General features: G+C 36.6%; 1 protein-coding gene across 12 annotated transcripts in view; it reads left to right on the plus strand.

Moving 5' to 3' along the window:
* NAV3 (neuron navigator 3) overlaps window positions 1-14,724 on the plus strand; it is a 349,645-nt gene that overhangs the window by 245,582 nt on the left and 89,339 nt on the right. For all 12 annotated transcript variants that reach the window (XM_072401409.1, XM_072401410.1, XM_072401401.1 and 9 more), the window contains 3 exons: window positions 1,039-1,178; window positions 6,341-7,310; window positions 13,830-13,945. In XM_072401409.1, coding sequence (XP_072257510.1) covers window positions 1,039-1,178; window positions 6,341-7,310; window positions 13,830-13,945 — 1,226 coding nt within the window. The remainder of the gene's footprint in view (window positions 1-1,038; window positions 1,179-6,340; window positions 7,311-13,829; window positions 13,946-14,724) is intronic.

Consider the following 14,724-nt stretch of genomic DNA (forward strand, 5'->3'; position numbering starts at 1 on the left):
GTAAATGGCAAGAGGTATCAAAGACTGAAATATCTGTATTGTTTTTAGAGTAGGACAGAAAAAATGGAGTGACTAACCCCTCCCTCCTTCCCTGTATATATGCCTGTGCTCAGATCTGCCCTGATTGGGCTGCTGGGCCTTGCTGTGCATCCTGGGAGCAAATGATTCGCTCACATCATTCCCGCCGGAAATAGTCGCCATTCCCGCCCCCCCTGCTTTTTCCCTCGGCGAGAACACAACCTCATGGCGAATCACAAGGCTTTTCTCACCTAAATGTTTATTTAGTAAGTGAGAAAGGCCCAATGCTCTGCTAGATCACACCTACAAGTCTCGCTCGCTCACCCCTACTGGTTATACAAGCTGGCTCCAGAACTATGCTGGCAGAGGTAACCAAAGTTAAAAGAACCCCTATCGGCTACTAGGCAAACCATGGGGTTCCAGATTCCTGGTTGAGAATGGCTGGTAGACCATAGCTGATCATCCAATAAATGCCATGTTTATTCACTCATGACTTTTATTTAACATAGAAGTTCTGTTTGCACCAGTCACACTGGAGAATCGGGCTAGCTAGTCTTGGTTTAGAAAGTAATATATACTGTCCTAATGGTGAAAAACAAGGTTATCTGTTTACATTTAAATATACTTAAATATAAACCATGACATATCCACCTCAGATAGAATCTGCTTGATTTCTATAAGCACATATGAATTGTTTCTTCATGCTCTGTTACAGCATGCCCAATTGCCTGCTTTAAATGTCATTATTAATTACTAGAATATGGAATTGGCACAGAAAAGTTATGAAAAGTTACAAGACAAGTTAATCAGTAATTAAATTTGCACCCAATTAATCTCCATTTGTATTTCATTATCCCATTCCGTTTTAATAAACCAGTGTTGAGCCATGCACAGGGACTTTTCTCTCCAGCTGAAAGTAACAATTAATGCCACACTGTCAATACCATGAGACATTTGGCATCTGTGCTCCGCTCTGTCTGTTCTCTTAGGCAATAACATTATTTTTATGTTTCACTGTAGACTTCCAGGACCTTCCAGGGTGCCAGCTGCAGGCAGCAGTACCAAGGGTCAGGGAACAGCTAATTTAAATCGAAGAAGTCAGAGCTTTAACAGCATTGACAAAAATAAACCACCTCATTATGCAAATGGAAATGAAAAAGGTAAGGGTGAAAACTTACTAAGCTATCAGATAAATGTAAAGTTAAAGTGTAAAACATAAAGTGACACTGTTTGATAGGTGTGCGTTATTTTGGCTTTTTTTTTTTTTTTTTTTATTGTTTTATTTCATTATTGTTTTAAGGTTTCTAAAAAATACAGTCTTGGTTTATAAATGTTTGCCTGATTTGTCTTTAAACTCTGATATACATTCAAAAATAGTTATTTGAAATATTTCTGTTGGATTATTGCAATATTAATAAATTGTTTTTTTTGTATTAATTATGCATTATTTGAAATATATTTGTGAATGTTGTAAGTTTTGGTCAATACCTGGAGATGGACTGATCTGTTGTATGCGATATTAATTCATGTTTTAAGTTCTACACGTTGTTTATAGGTTAAAATGCATACGTTTTTATTGTACAACCATCAACTGACATTTACAGCATATTTTACTAAAAAGTTCAAAAACTTAATATTAAGATGCATATCCATGAATGTAGTATGCTCAGAGAAATACATTGGCAAGAAGCTTCTCGGGAGATTCTCTATCCATGAACACTGTGTTCTTGAATAGAGAATCTCTATCCAAGAACACATACTACACTTACGCTAGGGTTGCAAGAGCAATCAGGGAGCTAGAGCTGTCCGCTCCACTCCCCTGATTGCTCTTGCAGTTCTACACAATCCCCCCCATTGACTTTAATGATGTTCAAACACCCGAAAAATATCCCGCTATGCGATCAAATAACTGCCCAATCGAACACTCAGCTATTCGACCAACACTACTTAGCATTATAGTACATCTGGTATAAGTCGCAGCCTCCAAAAGGACAAACTACCAGGAGATGTACTTTGTGTATTACTACATATGAGCAGATCACAGTTGGACCATGCCCGATACAGCAATATGCAAAGGTAAGGGTGATCTGTCTTGTGCAGCTGATTTTCAGACAGCCATGGTTGATTTACCTCATCCAGGGGTCAGCCAGGTGCCAATTTTATACTATATATTCAGTTGGGGTTGGTTTTCTACAGGGATAAAAGCTGTTCACCTAGCAAAATAAATGGTTTCTGCAAGGGTATCTCCACATCAATTAGTTTAGGCTTTTCTATCTTCAGCCATCCAATCATGTGCAAGTAAAAATTTTGTCCAGTCATCAGTAATTGGCTATTCTTTGCAAATTGATCTGCCTCAGGTCTGAGTGTTCCTGTAAAACTCCAGGCCACTGGCACTTTGCGAACTGCTCAGTCACTTACACCACAGGGCTGGAACAGGGTTTAAAAGAACCCATGTATGGTACAGTACTGCTAACTGCCACCAGCCGTCAATGTGCACTCACTGCCACCCACATTCATTCTCTATGGGGCTGCCATGGGTAGAAGCTACTTATGGCATCTTCCCCAAGTCAGCGTCCATTGGCAAAGGGAAGGGGATACCATACCGCAACCTTATTGCCAGTGTAAAAATAGCCTTAGGAAATGTTTGACTACACCACCCCCCCTTCATTTCTTTAACTGGGATCAATAGAAGTAGTGAAGATGCTGTTTTAGAGTATTAAACAAATGTTTAAATAAACAAACATCCTTAACTCATTTAGTAAATCAACCCTACTGTGTAAATAGTGGATACTAAAAGGCAACAGACTACTGACTACTAATAATTGTGGTAGCCTGTCTGCTTGTATATAAAAACAATTAATTGTTTAGGTATGATCTCACAATGTGTAGTTGTTAGTTATGTATAATCTGATTGCAGCATTTGTGGCCTAAAAATACATTAATTCTGCTGTAATGAATAAAGCGTAGGTTTTAGAACTTTTTACTGTTAGATTCTATCAGGGGTTTGATAACATTAATGTATATGCTGTGTCCAGTGCATTAAAAACAGTCTGCCTACTCAAATTATCTCCAGAAGAGGCATATTCAATATACAATTCAGTTGAATAGAATCTCTCTATCTACATAAAATGTGCAGAGATTTTCTCTACTGTCTCTTCAGAAGATATCTAAAAATTGAAAAATACAATACATATTGTTGTGGAGTATGTTTCTTGATTCCTAAATAAGAAGACCCAAGATGTTACAACCCCTGTGCATTTCAGGGGTTTCTTTAGATTCTTAGAAGATATGTCTGTGTTTCTATCTGATATACCGTGTGTTTATGTTCATATGTGTAACTATTGATGGGCACATTCACATGCATTCACTATTGCCATGAATAGAAATAGAAAAGCTATAGGCATTGCAAGGGTAAAGTTAAGGCAAGGCCAACTGTAGCATTTTCCAACTGGTAGTTATTAAATAGTATAATCAAAATAATACAGTTGATTTTTTTCTTTAAGTTAAGAAAAATAAACTGACTGTTGCAATAGTATATATGCCCTAGAAGTATTTATACACCTGTGAAGTATTGCTTTGGAAATGCTCATTCTGGTAATATAGGCTTGGCACATATTAATCACCTAAATGGCCACAAGATGGACCCAGTGTCTGCAAAATCCTGTACTTTGCTATTCATACTGCACATTCTGAAAATAGCCTGGCTTTCTTAGCATTATTATATTTAAAGAAATTATTACCACCACAATCCATAATCTCTAAACATAAGTGACCATAGATTTGGTATTAGACAGGATATTCTGCAGTAGAAATTTTTCTCATCCCCTACAGAGCCATTCATCAATAATGCTGTGATAATGGACATTACCTATAGGACACCTTCATTTTCTAAATGGCTATTGATTAAAACATCCATGATGAGGTATCTGTCCATTCTAATGCCCTGCACTTGAACAATCCCAGTAGGCAGAACACGCTGCGGTTATAGATGAGGGAAGTCATACTTCAGTTGTTTGCACAGACATCTATCATTTCAACTTTGTTAGCATTTGCTAGTCTTTAAATATTTGCATATTACATTTCTTTTAGATCTGATGTGGTTTAAAAATGTTTTACTTTGTAGGCTTCATATTAGTTCATTAAGGTCTGTGTATAACACTATCCATCACTTATTTCCATGAATTACTTGCAGGATACAAAATACTTACCTAAAACAATGCTCTGTCTGCCTATAATATTATATATAGACATAAATCTACTCATATAGTGGCAGAGCTTTCATTTAATTCAAGTAGTCAGTGTTCCGTTGTATTCCATCATCGCCATGTAAATATCACGTATGCTCAAGATATGGGCAGCACTCTAACACTTTAACAACTATGGCTGATTAGCATTTGTTCCTATTTGGACAGCTATGGATGCGCAGATCTATTTCTGTTGTTAAGTAACAGATCTTATATTGGGTCTGATTTCGTGAAGGCATACAATATATGACTAACTAGACACAGAAAGACTGTGTTGTTCATTAATAAAGCATACAAATGGATAACCACATAGAAGATCCAGATTGCTTTAAAGACTGTATGCATGTCTTTTTTCCCCTAATACTTGAAACCAGTTTATACATTTTGAATCAACAAAGAACAAAAACATTGCTTTAGGAAAGTTTCCAATACAGTGATTTACTACTTACAATACCATAGAGTGGGTATAAATATGCCCAGGATTGTTGGCATGTATGCCAAGATTCCAACTTTTCAAAGTTTTTTTTCTATTCCAGTCACAAGAAAATATTGAAATTATTCTTCTTGGTTGAATCCACAAAACCTGAGTCATATTTACAGGCTGTAAAGAAAGTATAAACAAATCCTCCAATTACTATGTGATGTACAAAACTAAATAAGTAAATGGTGGGTGGGTTTCAGTAACAGAGGCAGTGCTGGCAATCTAGAAATTAGTGGGCAGTGCTGGGTGTGATTCAGGTGCTATTTGAGGTACAGATCTGAAATTGGCAGTTACAATGTGTATAGGCATGCTCTCTGCAAAATCTTGTTGTCCCACAGTTGTGCAAACAGACACAACCGACTTGATAGTGGGTGCAGTGCATTGGTTTCCTCTGGGCATCCCTATTTTTCTCCTATACTTCAAAAACATACAGATAGATTAATTGGCCTCGCCCCAAAAAATTGACCTTTTACCATATTAAAGACATATGACTACAAAGAAGCATTAGATTGTGAGCCCCTTTGAGGGACAGTTAGTGACATGACTGATATCTGTGAAACATGTTGGCACTATAAAAATACAATATATACACTATAAAAAGTAAATAATAATACCTCTTATCTGAAATCAGGAGCAGTGCGGCATCACTGCAGCCCCTTTATGGAAGCTGCATGCAGTGGACTGCACTAGCAGGATCAACTGATTATTGTGGGACTTTGTAGGGGACACAGCGGGATGCCTCCACTTATCCTCACCCACTCCTCTTTATAAAATAGAACGGCAAATATTTGTACAGTGCTTGTTCATTTTACTGCCATCTGAAACAAACTATATTAATAGTGTCCAATGACAATGACTAATCATGTGCACATTGTGCATAACTGTACAGAATATGTAAGGTGTGATGCACTCAAAATTAGGTTTAGGGAGTTTAAATGGAAGTTTAAAGATTTACTTTATAATATTAGTCTTGTTGAAGAGATCCAGGTTTTTGTTCTTAGCAATAGATTCTGCATTTATTTTTCCATATTGCATATATTCCTAAAATGAAAAGTCTGTTTGTTGTGGGTAATAGCTATTTTGTGCAGACAGTTGTATTCCTGCTTTCCATATTGTGATAAAATACTGAAAAACTACAATAAAGGGATGCATTTCATATTTTTTTCTTTAGATGCATTCTGCTTATGAATTATGGATGTTTTGTTTTGGAAGCACATAGGAAATGAATCCTGTGGTATTTCATCAGGTTAAGTTACAGTTTTCTTGCTCAGTATAGCCACAAGTAGCATCAGGTTGATAAAACGGGGCAATGGAAAAGCATGCTTTAACAATTTATGCATTTTATTGGTTTTACCCTTTTAGTTCCTCCAACCTAGAAACTAGATAACTAGATCAGGTGCTTTATAGTAAATTCAGTCCTTTGTAGAGTTTTTCTATATATTTCAGTTATTTTTAACCTGTTCTAAAATATGTTGCTCTTACTAAATTTTACTGCTATTTTTTTAAGTTTAACCTCAGAATATAATTTCAATAAAATCAGTGAATTGGTAACTGATATCTTAACAGTTTAATATATATATTGTGTTTTCTTTCATAGAATCACCAAAAGGCCCTCAACCGTCTGCAGGCATGAATGGAAATGTGCAATATCCCACTAGCTCTGGTCAGCAAGTGGCCTCTGCCATACCCTCTCCAAGTGCCAGTAAGCCTTGGCGCAGTAAATCCATGAATGTTAAACACAGTGCCACATCTACCATGCTGTCTGTTAAACAGCCTAGTCCAGCAACCTCTCCCACGCCATCCCCAGACAGAGTAAAACCGCCATTGTCTGAAGGAATTAAAAGCACCTCATCTGGGCAAAAATCAATGCTTGAAAAATTTAAATTGATGAACACTAGGGCAGGTTTGAGATCTCCATCTTCCCCATCAAATGAAGTCATTATTGAAGATGACTCCCTATCAGAATGTGGAGAAAGTGAAATTGGTTCTGCAGTAAACAGTCCTAAAATATCACCAAAACTGACTCCTCCAAAGGCTGGAAGCAAAAATCTCAGCAATAAAAAGGGGTTGCCTCAGCCAAAGGAAAAGGAAGAGAAGAGCAAGGACAAAAATAAATCAAACACTGAGAAACCTGCTAAAGAAGAAAGGGAACAGACATCTGAAGGATCAAAAAAGAGCTCCAAAATTGCAAGCTTGATTCCAAAAGGAAATAAATCTGCTGCAGTTAAAAAGGAAAGTTCAATTCCTTTATCAAGTGGAATCCCTAAGCCCGGATCAAAAACGCCAGCAACAAAACAGTCTACATCCCCAGTTTCTGCAAATGTAAAAGAGTCAGAAAAAAGCAGGACTACCAAAGGCAGTCAAACTGTATGTACACAAAAACCCACCACCAGTGAAAAGCTATCTACACCCACTGAAGGAAAGGTCTCTTCTGCTTCCACTACACAGACTACAACAACATATCCTCCTGGTGCTGGTGTCCAGTTTACAGGAAATGGGATTGTACAGCTTCCTCAGCAGCAATTTACACACCCAAATACTGCAACTGTGGCACCATTTATTTACAGGTAAATGCATTGGTTTTTGTGTATATACATAGGACTAATGGATCACTGGTAAAAAGTAACTTAGAATTGTTTTAAATATCTCATGTTTTGATATGTATTATTTAAATTGTCTGATGTACAGCTGGGAAACGAAAACTGCTCTGTGGGCAACAAGATTTACACAGGGTTGCATCTGTAGTGCAGATCTTCAAAGCACAACAGCCAAGTACAAAAGTGATGTGTCCCTTATGGAAATCGTACCCCAATCTGCCTCAGCTGCAAAAAAAAAGGTTTCTCACAACTCCCATTCATGTAAATAGGAAAGATCAGGGCAGTGAATGAGCCTGTGGCAGACCACTGTGGCTCACCATTTGTCAAAAATAGCTCCAAAAATTTTTTGGGAGGTTTCAAAATTGAGGGAAAATGTTTGTTACAATACCTAGCAAGCCTGGACGTGTTGTCATTTATCTGTGTTTCCATAAACACAAAAAACATGTATTTTGCCGAATTTGAAAAAAGACAACTGTTCCAACCAGGGCTGTGGAGTCAGAATGGGAAGCAGTTATTGTGTAATTAATTGGAAAAAAGTCCTGGCACTGACTCATAAATAATGAAAAGATCACTTTTATCCAAGTTGTCCTTTATGCACTCCTATAAACTCCACTACATATATCCAGCAGTGTTAATGCAGAAGTAATTACCTAGATTACAGTCCGATTTGGGCACCCAGAACTGTTGCCCATATTATGCTTATTATGCAGCCCAAGTATGCACATCATATTTGCACATTGTGTCAGATTTACTGGCCAAAAGGATTTTCTCCAGCATTGCGAAGCATCTATACTTCACCTTGACTTCTTCATGATTAGAAGTTTTTGGCCACTATCATTGGCAAAGTTGGGATGATGGAGCTAAAGAGGACAACTTTAAGTAACTAGTAAAACAGTTTTGTTGCAATTAAAAAGTGATCTTTTACTTGTAATTTTCCCAGTGCTGTTTTAGACATAAGAACTGAACTATCTATGGCCCTCTCCTTTCAGAGGCATGGTCCCCTGCTATGTACTTTGGTTCACCTGCAGGGCCTATTCTACTAGTAGGGTTTGGCTTTGCAGTGAGAGCAGGCATCCGTCACATCTGGAAGTGAGCTGAATGAAGAAGAGTCTTTGGCAAAATCTCTTTAATATAGCAAAGATAAAGTTGTGCAGGGAACAAAGCAAATATGTATTAAAAAGCTTTTTCACAGTCTTTTTTAGTCCCAGTTTTAACTTCAGCCAATTTTTTTAAAGTTTTTATTAAGCTTTAAATAGAGAGGAATAGAGTTAAAAGTTCTATTTTGCTTTTTTTTTTCTTTGATTCAGAAGAGAGAGAGGAAAGAGCCTGCAGTGGGGCATTAAAGCACAGACACCAGTTGTCAAAATGTGCAGACACCGCAGTGCAAGTGACCAAATAGGTGGCAAGGTGCCAGCTGCCAGGAACCATGCAGGTCCGTTTGTTCCCACTGCAGGTCTCAACCTGCCCTTACCCTACTATAAATAATATTTTATGTAAAGAATATTGTTTATGTATCAAACCCTATAATCATCAACTATTATGTACAAACATAAAAAATACATAAAATCAAACAACACCTTAACCACTGGACTTGACTGCCCTATCTGGAAAGGTGAGGTTGGTTGTTGAGAGATAAATAAATTATGTTTTAAATAATAGCAATGGTGATAATTCAACTTTTTCTACAAGGTTCCATGTTTTTGATATATGCTGCATAAATAAGATTGTGTACCCTGCTTCTATTGGGGCAGTCAATAATGTGGTTGGAGTGTTGTTTGGTTTGGAGTCTAAGGCTGCGTACCCACCTTCAAGTTTTGGTGCTGGAATTGTGATCATTTTCAGTTACAAAAAGTGACAGACAAATGAACAAGCGGTGTTCTGTACTATGGAGAGTTGAGGGGAGAGAATGAGCAAGCAGTACCCCATTGTGCTCTCTTTCCTTGACTTTTAGAGTGGTCGTTACCCACCAGTCATTAATAGATCTGTCCCAATGGATCCATTAGTGACGTTAAGCAACTTCTGTACACATGTTGCCCGAGACCAGCTCGCAGTTTATATTGGGCGAGAATCCTCTGATTTGTGTACATAGCCTAATACAAAGGTTCAAGTCAGGAACAGATAAGTGATGGAATGAATAGGTTGTGGGACAACACATAAACAGTAGATAGGAGGGGGCTTTAGGCAGCTTGATTTAGTATAAATTATCAGGTTAAACATTAAACTTTACATATCTTTTAAACTGTTTTTGTAATATTTATTCTTGCGAAAGTCCCCCAAAAAAGACTTTGAATAAAAACACATAAATTGCACTGTTCAATTTCATCAGTAAAGTAATCTCATCATTATCTGCAGTCAGAATTTCATGTCCCTTAGTAGCACCTGATGCTTAATTAAGTGTATAAATCTGCATACCTGCATATTAAACCAGATTTATCAGCATACGGTGTTGAATATTTTAAATATATGCTACCAAAATCCTAACATTTTACGTAGGCACATTCAAATCAGTATTAAAATGTGTTTTGCAGATACACAAATACTGTATGCCAATTACAGGTTATTTGGAAGGCTGCCAGCATACTAGAATTAAAGTGAGCTATGTCAGAACATCAGTCTAGGTTAGTTACACAAATACTAAAAAAATGACAATTTATGACTATTCTGCAAAATGGAAAGGTATGAGCATGACAAAAAAAATAAAATTGTAGATTCATAATGAGGATTAGAAATGACAGATGTTAAAATATCTGCCTTCTGGAGGGAATAATCCACGTAAACTTTGAACAGTCTGCCTAGGAAATTATCTCTTTGAGAGAAGGCTTGGTAATAAACATATTTCTTACTGCTGAACCAGGTGCATGAAATGGTAACTCAGCCAGAAGTATACTTTGAGGACAGGTTCCTGCAGTTACATCCAAATAGTAAGGCTGATTGCTTGCTGTTATCTGTTCGGTTGCTGATCTAATCTGTTTACAGTTTCCATGTTTAGCCCTCATAATTGTACCCTAAATCACATAAGGATTGGGAAATGATAATGAAGAATATTAAGTAAGCATTATCTTACATGTGATACAATAAAGGAAGACACATGATACAATAGTCTATAGGATTTTTAAAGGTTTTTTAAAAGGTTAAAATTGTTGTAATCTGGATTAGGAATTCTTTTTTTAATGGTTCTCTCTAATCATTAACACATCCTTAAGTGTTTTTTAACAATAGTAGGTATAACAAAACAATTTTTAATTTTTAATCAGAACATTAGCTTTGGCACAAGAAGTTTACCCTATCCTTGCAAAAAAGAAAAATATTTCTACAAAGGAACCATTATATAAAAGTTAAAAGTATAAAAAATAAAGTAAAGGGTGTGTGTGCTGTTTATGTGGATCCGGGACTAGGTGAAGCGATGTGCAGACATGCTGGAGAGCATGGGGTAATGCGGAGAAGTGACTTGCAGTGTGTAGACTTGCATATTAAAATAAACTTATATGGTTATATTGTATAGAATTAGGTCAAAAAGGCAAAATCGTATCCTTCAGAGATGTGCTATATATTGAAAAGAACCAGGAAGCCTGCAGATCACATACTAATCAAAAAAACAAAAATTGACTGCCAAACCTGTACTTCCAAGTAAGAGTTATGTAACAAGTGAGTGTGGCCCAGATTTTAGTTTTCTCTGTAATAAAATAAGTTTATAGTGAGTCTCAATGTGGATTTTGATTACCTGAACTATCATTTACATGCTCTTCTAGCAATTCAGGTTTGAAACTGTCCTACTTAGAGCAGCGTACAATTGGAATAGGTCCAGAAATTGACACCTATTTAACCCCTATATTCTTGCTTTACGCAGAAAAAGAGGTTCGTTACTTTCATTGTACTGTGTAGAATAGTAGTAGAAATGTAGAAAAGGTAATCAGTGATCTTATATAGAGTATAGAAGAAAAACAATTGCTTTTTGGTTTGACAAAATAGTGAAACCTAAGAAAAAATAATAGTGAACAAAAAAAGCAAATCCAAATTAATGATGCCATTGACAAAATGTTTTATATAGTTTTTTTGCCTTAATAAAGTAGTACTTTGAGCTTTTTTTAATTGTATTTTTATGGGCATATATTAGAGGAAATCTGTAATGAAAGAGATACAGGGACCACAATGTGCACCACCCTCCAAGAATTCTAGTTTTTTGGCTGCCCCTGGTTTCAGTATTTCCTGTGTCACTATCTTTGAACAGAACTCCCAATCCAGAGATTTGTTCCTGGTCAGGACATTAAAATTAATGAAGCCATTCCCTCAAAATAACAACAAGGTTATTGGCATTTTCCCATTTTTGAAATCAGCGGTGGCTGTCTCTACATTCCAAAACATGGAAGATTAAAACTAGCGGGTGTATGTATGAAGAATTGACTATTAAAATTCTTCCAGTACACAATTTTTTATTATATCACATATTTATAGTGCTGGTATATTTCATACATTTTACAGATTCCATTTTCAAATCACTAACTGTCTGTCCCTCAGACAAGCCTACAATCTAATGTCCAACACTATCATTTATGTGCCTAGCATAATTTAAAGCTAATTTACCTACTAATATGTTTTTTCCTGGAAGCACATGGAAATATAAAAAAACAAACTCTAGGCAGAAAATGTCCTTTCTAAGATATGAAGCTAGGTTCTTTAGGGTGAAAGTGCTAGCCATTGAGCCACAATGTTGCCTGGTAGGTATTTGCCCAAGTATAATTCAAGGGAATCACCCACCATTTTTTTAAATGATTCCACATATTATATTATGTTATTAGGTATTTTATTAGCTATTTCATAATACATAATATATTATATATTAGGTATTAAATGATATTTACTAGGGGAATATTGCAATATGAATTTTGCAAGGACAGATCTTGATACTGCAGAAGTAACTATTTTTCACCTATATTGGAATGTTGGGAGGTGATTTTAAGGGGGGTTATTTAAAACAGGGATCTCTTCTAAAAACACATTACCCAACCTGGGGAAACATAGCAGAAAGGGGATTATATTCTATCTACAGAGCCATCACTGTGTCCTCTCCCTAGTTAACTGGTTGAAGAAGTCCTATAAACCCCCTAACCAGTCTACCTGTGCATTAGGGTAAGAGAAGGTAAAAAATATACCTGCAATTATCCTTTCAACTTCCATGCCCAACTTCTGTGTCTAAAGATGTTCTTTCAACAATGGCAGGTTAGAGTCTTGGGGAGCGTTGGCCCACTCCTTTCACTGCTCAGACAAAATTTTAAAGTGTTAAAAATACAGAAGTTCCTGCCTGGTTTCTTATTTGATATGCCCAGGAAACTCTGGTAAATTGGGTTCTTCTGACATTATAGGGAAATCCTGATTACCTAACTGCCTTTTGAAGGGGACCCCAGCATTTTGGGGGAGCCTCCCCAATGCTGTAATCCTTATTTGCTTTTATTAGCACAACAGGGGGGATGCATGCACTGAGGAGACAGCCTGCATGGTTATGGCAAGTGGGTTGGTTTGGGGAGGAGGGGGGACACTATGCATTAACAACACAGGTTCAGCACTCTCCATAGGCCCAAAATCCACATTTTAAAGAAAACAAGCAGGATAAATGAACATTTTTGACCACCAGGAAATAGTGAGGATATTGTGCAATGCAAAAAAGGTGAAGATGATGCACATTTTAGACCAAATCTACTAGTGCTAGCTAATTGGTTAGTAGCATAAATAAAAAAATAATTTCTATTGAAGAAGAGTCATTTGGTCTTTTTAAAATCTTTTTTTTATTTTACTTATTTAGGCCTTCTATATTTCGTAAGCAGAAAAACTTCAACTTTGTTTCCACAGGTTCCCCAAAATGAGGATGCACTCTGTGCATAATGTTTAACTGATGACCTCTAGTATTAAATGTGTTGTGTGGCTGGTTCAGGGGTAAAAAGAAGATGTTTTCCTATGAACTAAACATGTGCCTAGTACCTAGTATCTTCTCTTGGGGGTTTATCTAAGCCTTGTATTTTATTGTCATGCTGACTCATATTAAGTACCAAGGGTTATCAACAAAGAAGTCTCTGCTTCCATGGATTTAAATTTTCTGTATCAAAATAGAAACTTAAATAGCTGAGCCTTATAAGCGTCCCTTGAGATGAAATATTCTTTGATGGTAAATAGTCATCTGCTTGGGCTGATAATAAACCTCATAAGAGACATTAAATTATGTTATAATTTTCAAGTGGTTTAGTGCTTTTGCGAGATAACAGTGTAATCTCTGGAGTGCTGTATCTCTGACAACATGACTTCCCTTCTACATTATTTATGAAAACATTGTTTCAGATTTGTGCTTTTGTTTTGATGTAATGTAGCCACCAATGGATGGGTAATTTAGGTTAACTGGGCAAAACCATTTTTAATAGGTTCATTAATATGCAGACTGATTTTGTAATGTTATTTTGAAAACATTTGATTAAAGACAAAGATTCAATGATCTTTTTTCAGAACACACTCAGAAAACGAGACCACTTCTGTATCACCTGCTGATTCCTGCACTAGTCCAACGAAAAGTGAATCATCATACAGTAAGACAGCCAAACAGTGCCTGGAAGAGATTTCTGGTAAGTAGATCAATTAACACATGAAACAGTTACTTTCACAAAGCTGTAGGTTAGCTTGTTACCTATTCAACGCACTATTACCTGTTATCTGTCATAAGATTAGAAAATGGATGGTAGAAGTGCTTGTACATACATGCAGGAGCCTCCCAAAAGTTTCCATTTTTGCCCAGTCCCATTGGATGCTGACAGTCTAGGCTCAGTCACCTCTGAGTTGTGTCAGAACTTGCAGCTAAGCCCAACCTCTATAAATTCTTCTTTGTCCACTCTCCAATAGACTTGTTCAATAGGCATATGGTATGGATAAGTTTTGACACCATTTGTAATCTATATGTTTTGACACCATTTGCCCAACACATCAGGGTTTAGGAGGTTGCCAGTGGTATGCTCTAACCTGCAGCTTTTTTGTTTCAATGTTTTTTATTAGTTTTCAGAAAAATTACAACATATAACAAACATACAAAACAAACATAATTTAACAATTTACCAATCAGGATCCAACAAGTATCTTTAAAATAGAACCAGCTGCAATCAAGAAATCTGAAGACAGTAATACAAATCAAAATGCCCCTCAGGGCTGGTAATAATTAAACACACCGTATAAATAGCAATAGCAAGAAGGTATTGCCGGCTCGTGGATATGTAAACCAGGAGCCAAGATGTGGACCCTTGATTTACATTGACAGTTATTAACATACGGAAACAAAAATATAAAAAAATATAACAACTAACAAAGTAGCTATTTGGTGGTGGTGGGGGGGGGTGCTATGACTATCGTTTCT

Source organism: Pyxicephalus adspersus, chromosome 2, assembly GCF_032062135.1.
Source record: "Pyxicephalus adspersus chromosome 2, UCB_Pads_2.0, whole genome shotgun sequence".
NCBI classification, from domain to species: domain Eukaryota; kingdom Metazoa; phylum Chordata; class Amphibia; order Anura; family Pyxicephalidae; genus Pyxicephalus; species Pyxicephalus adspersus.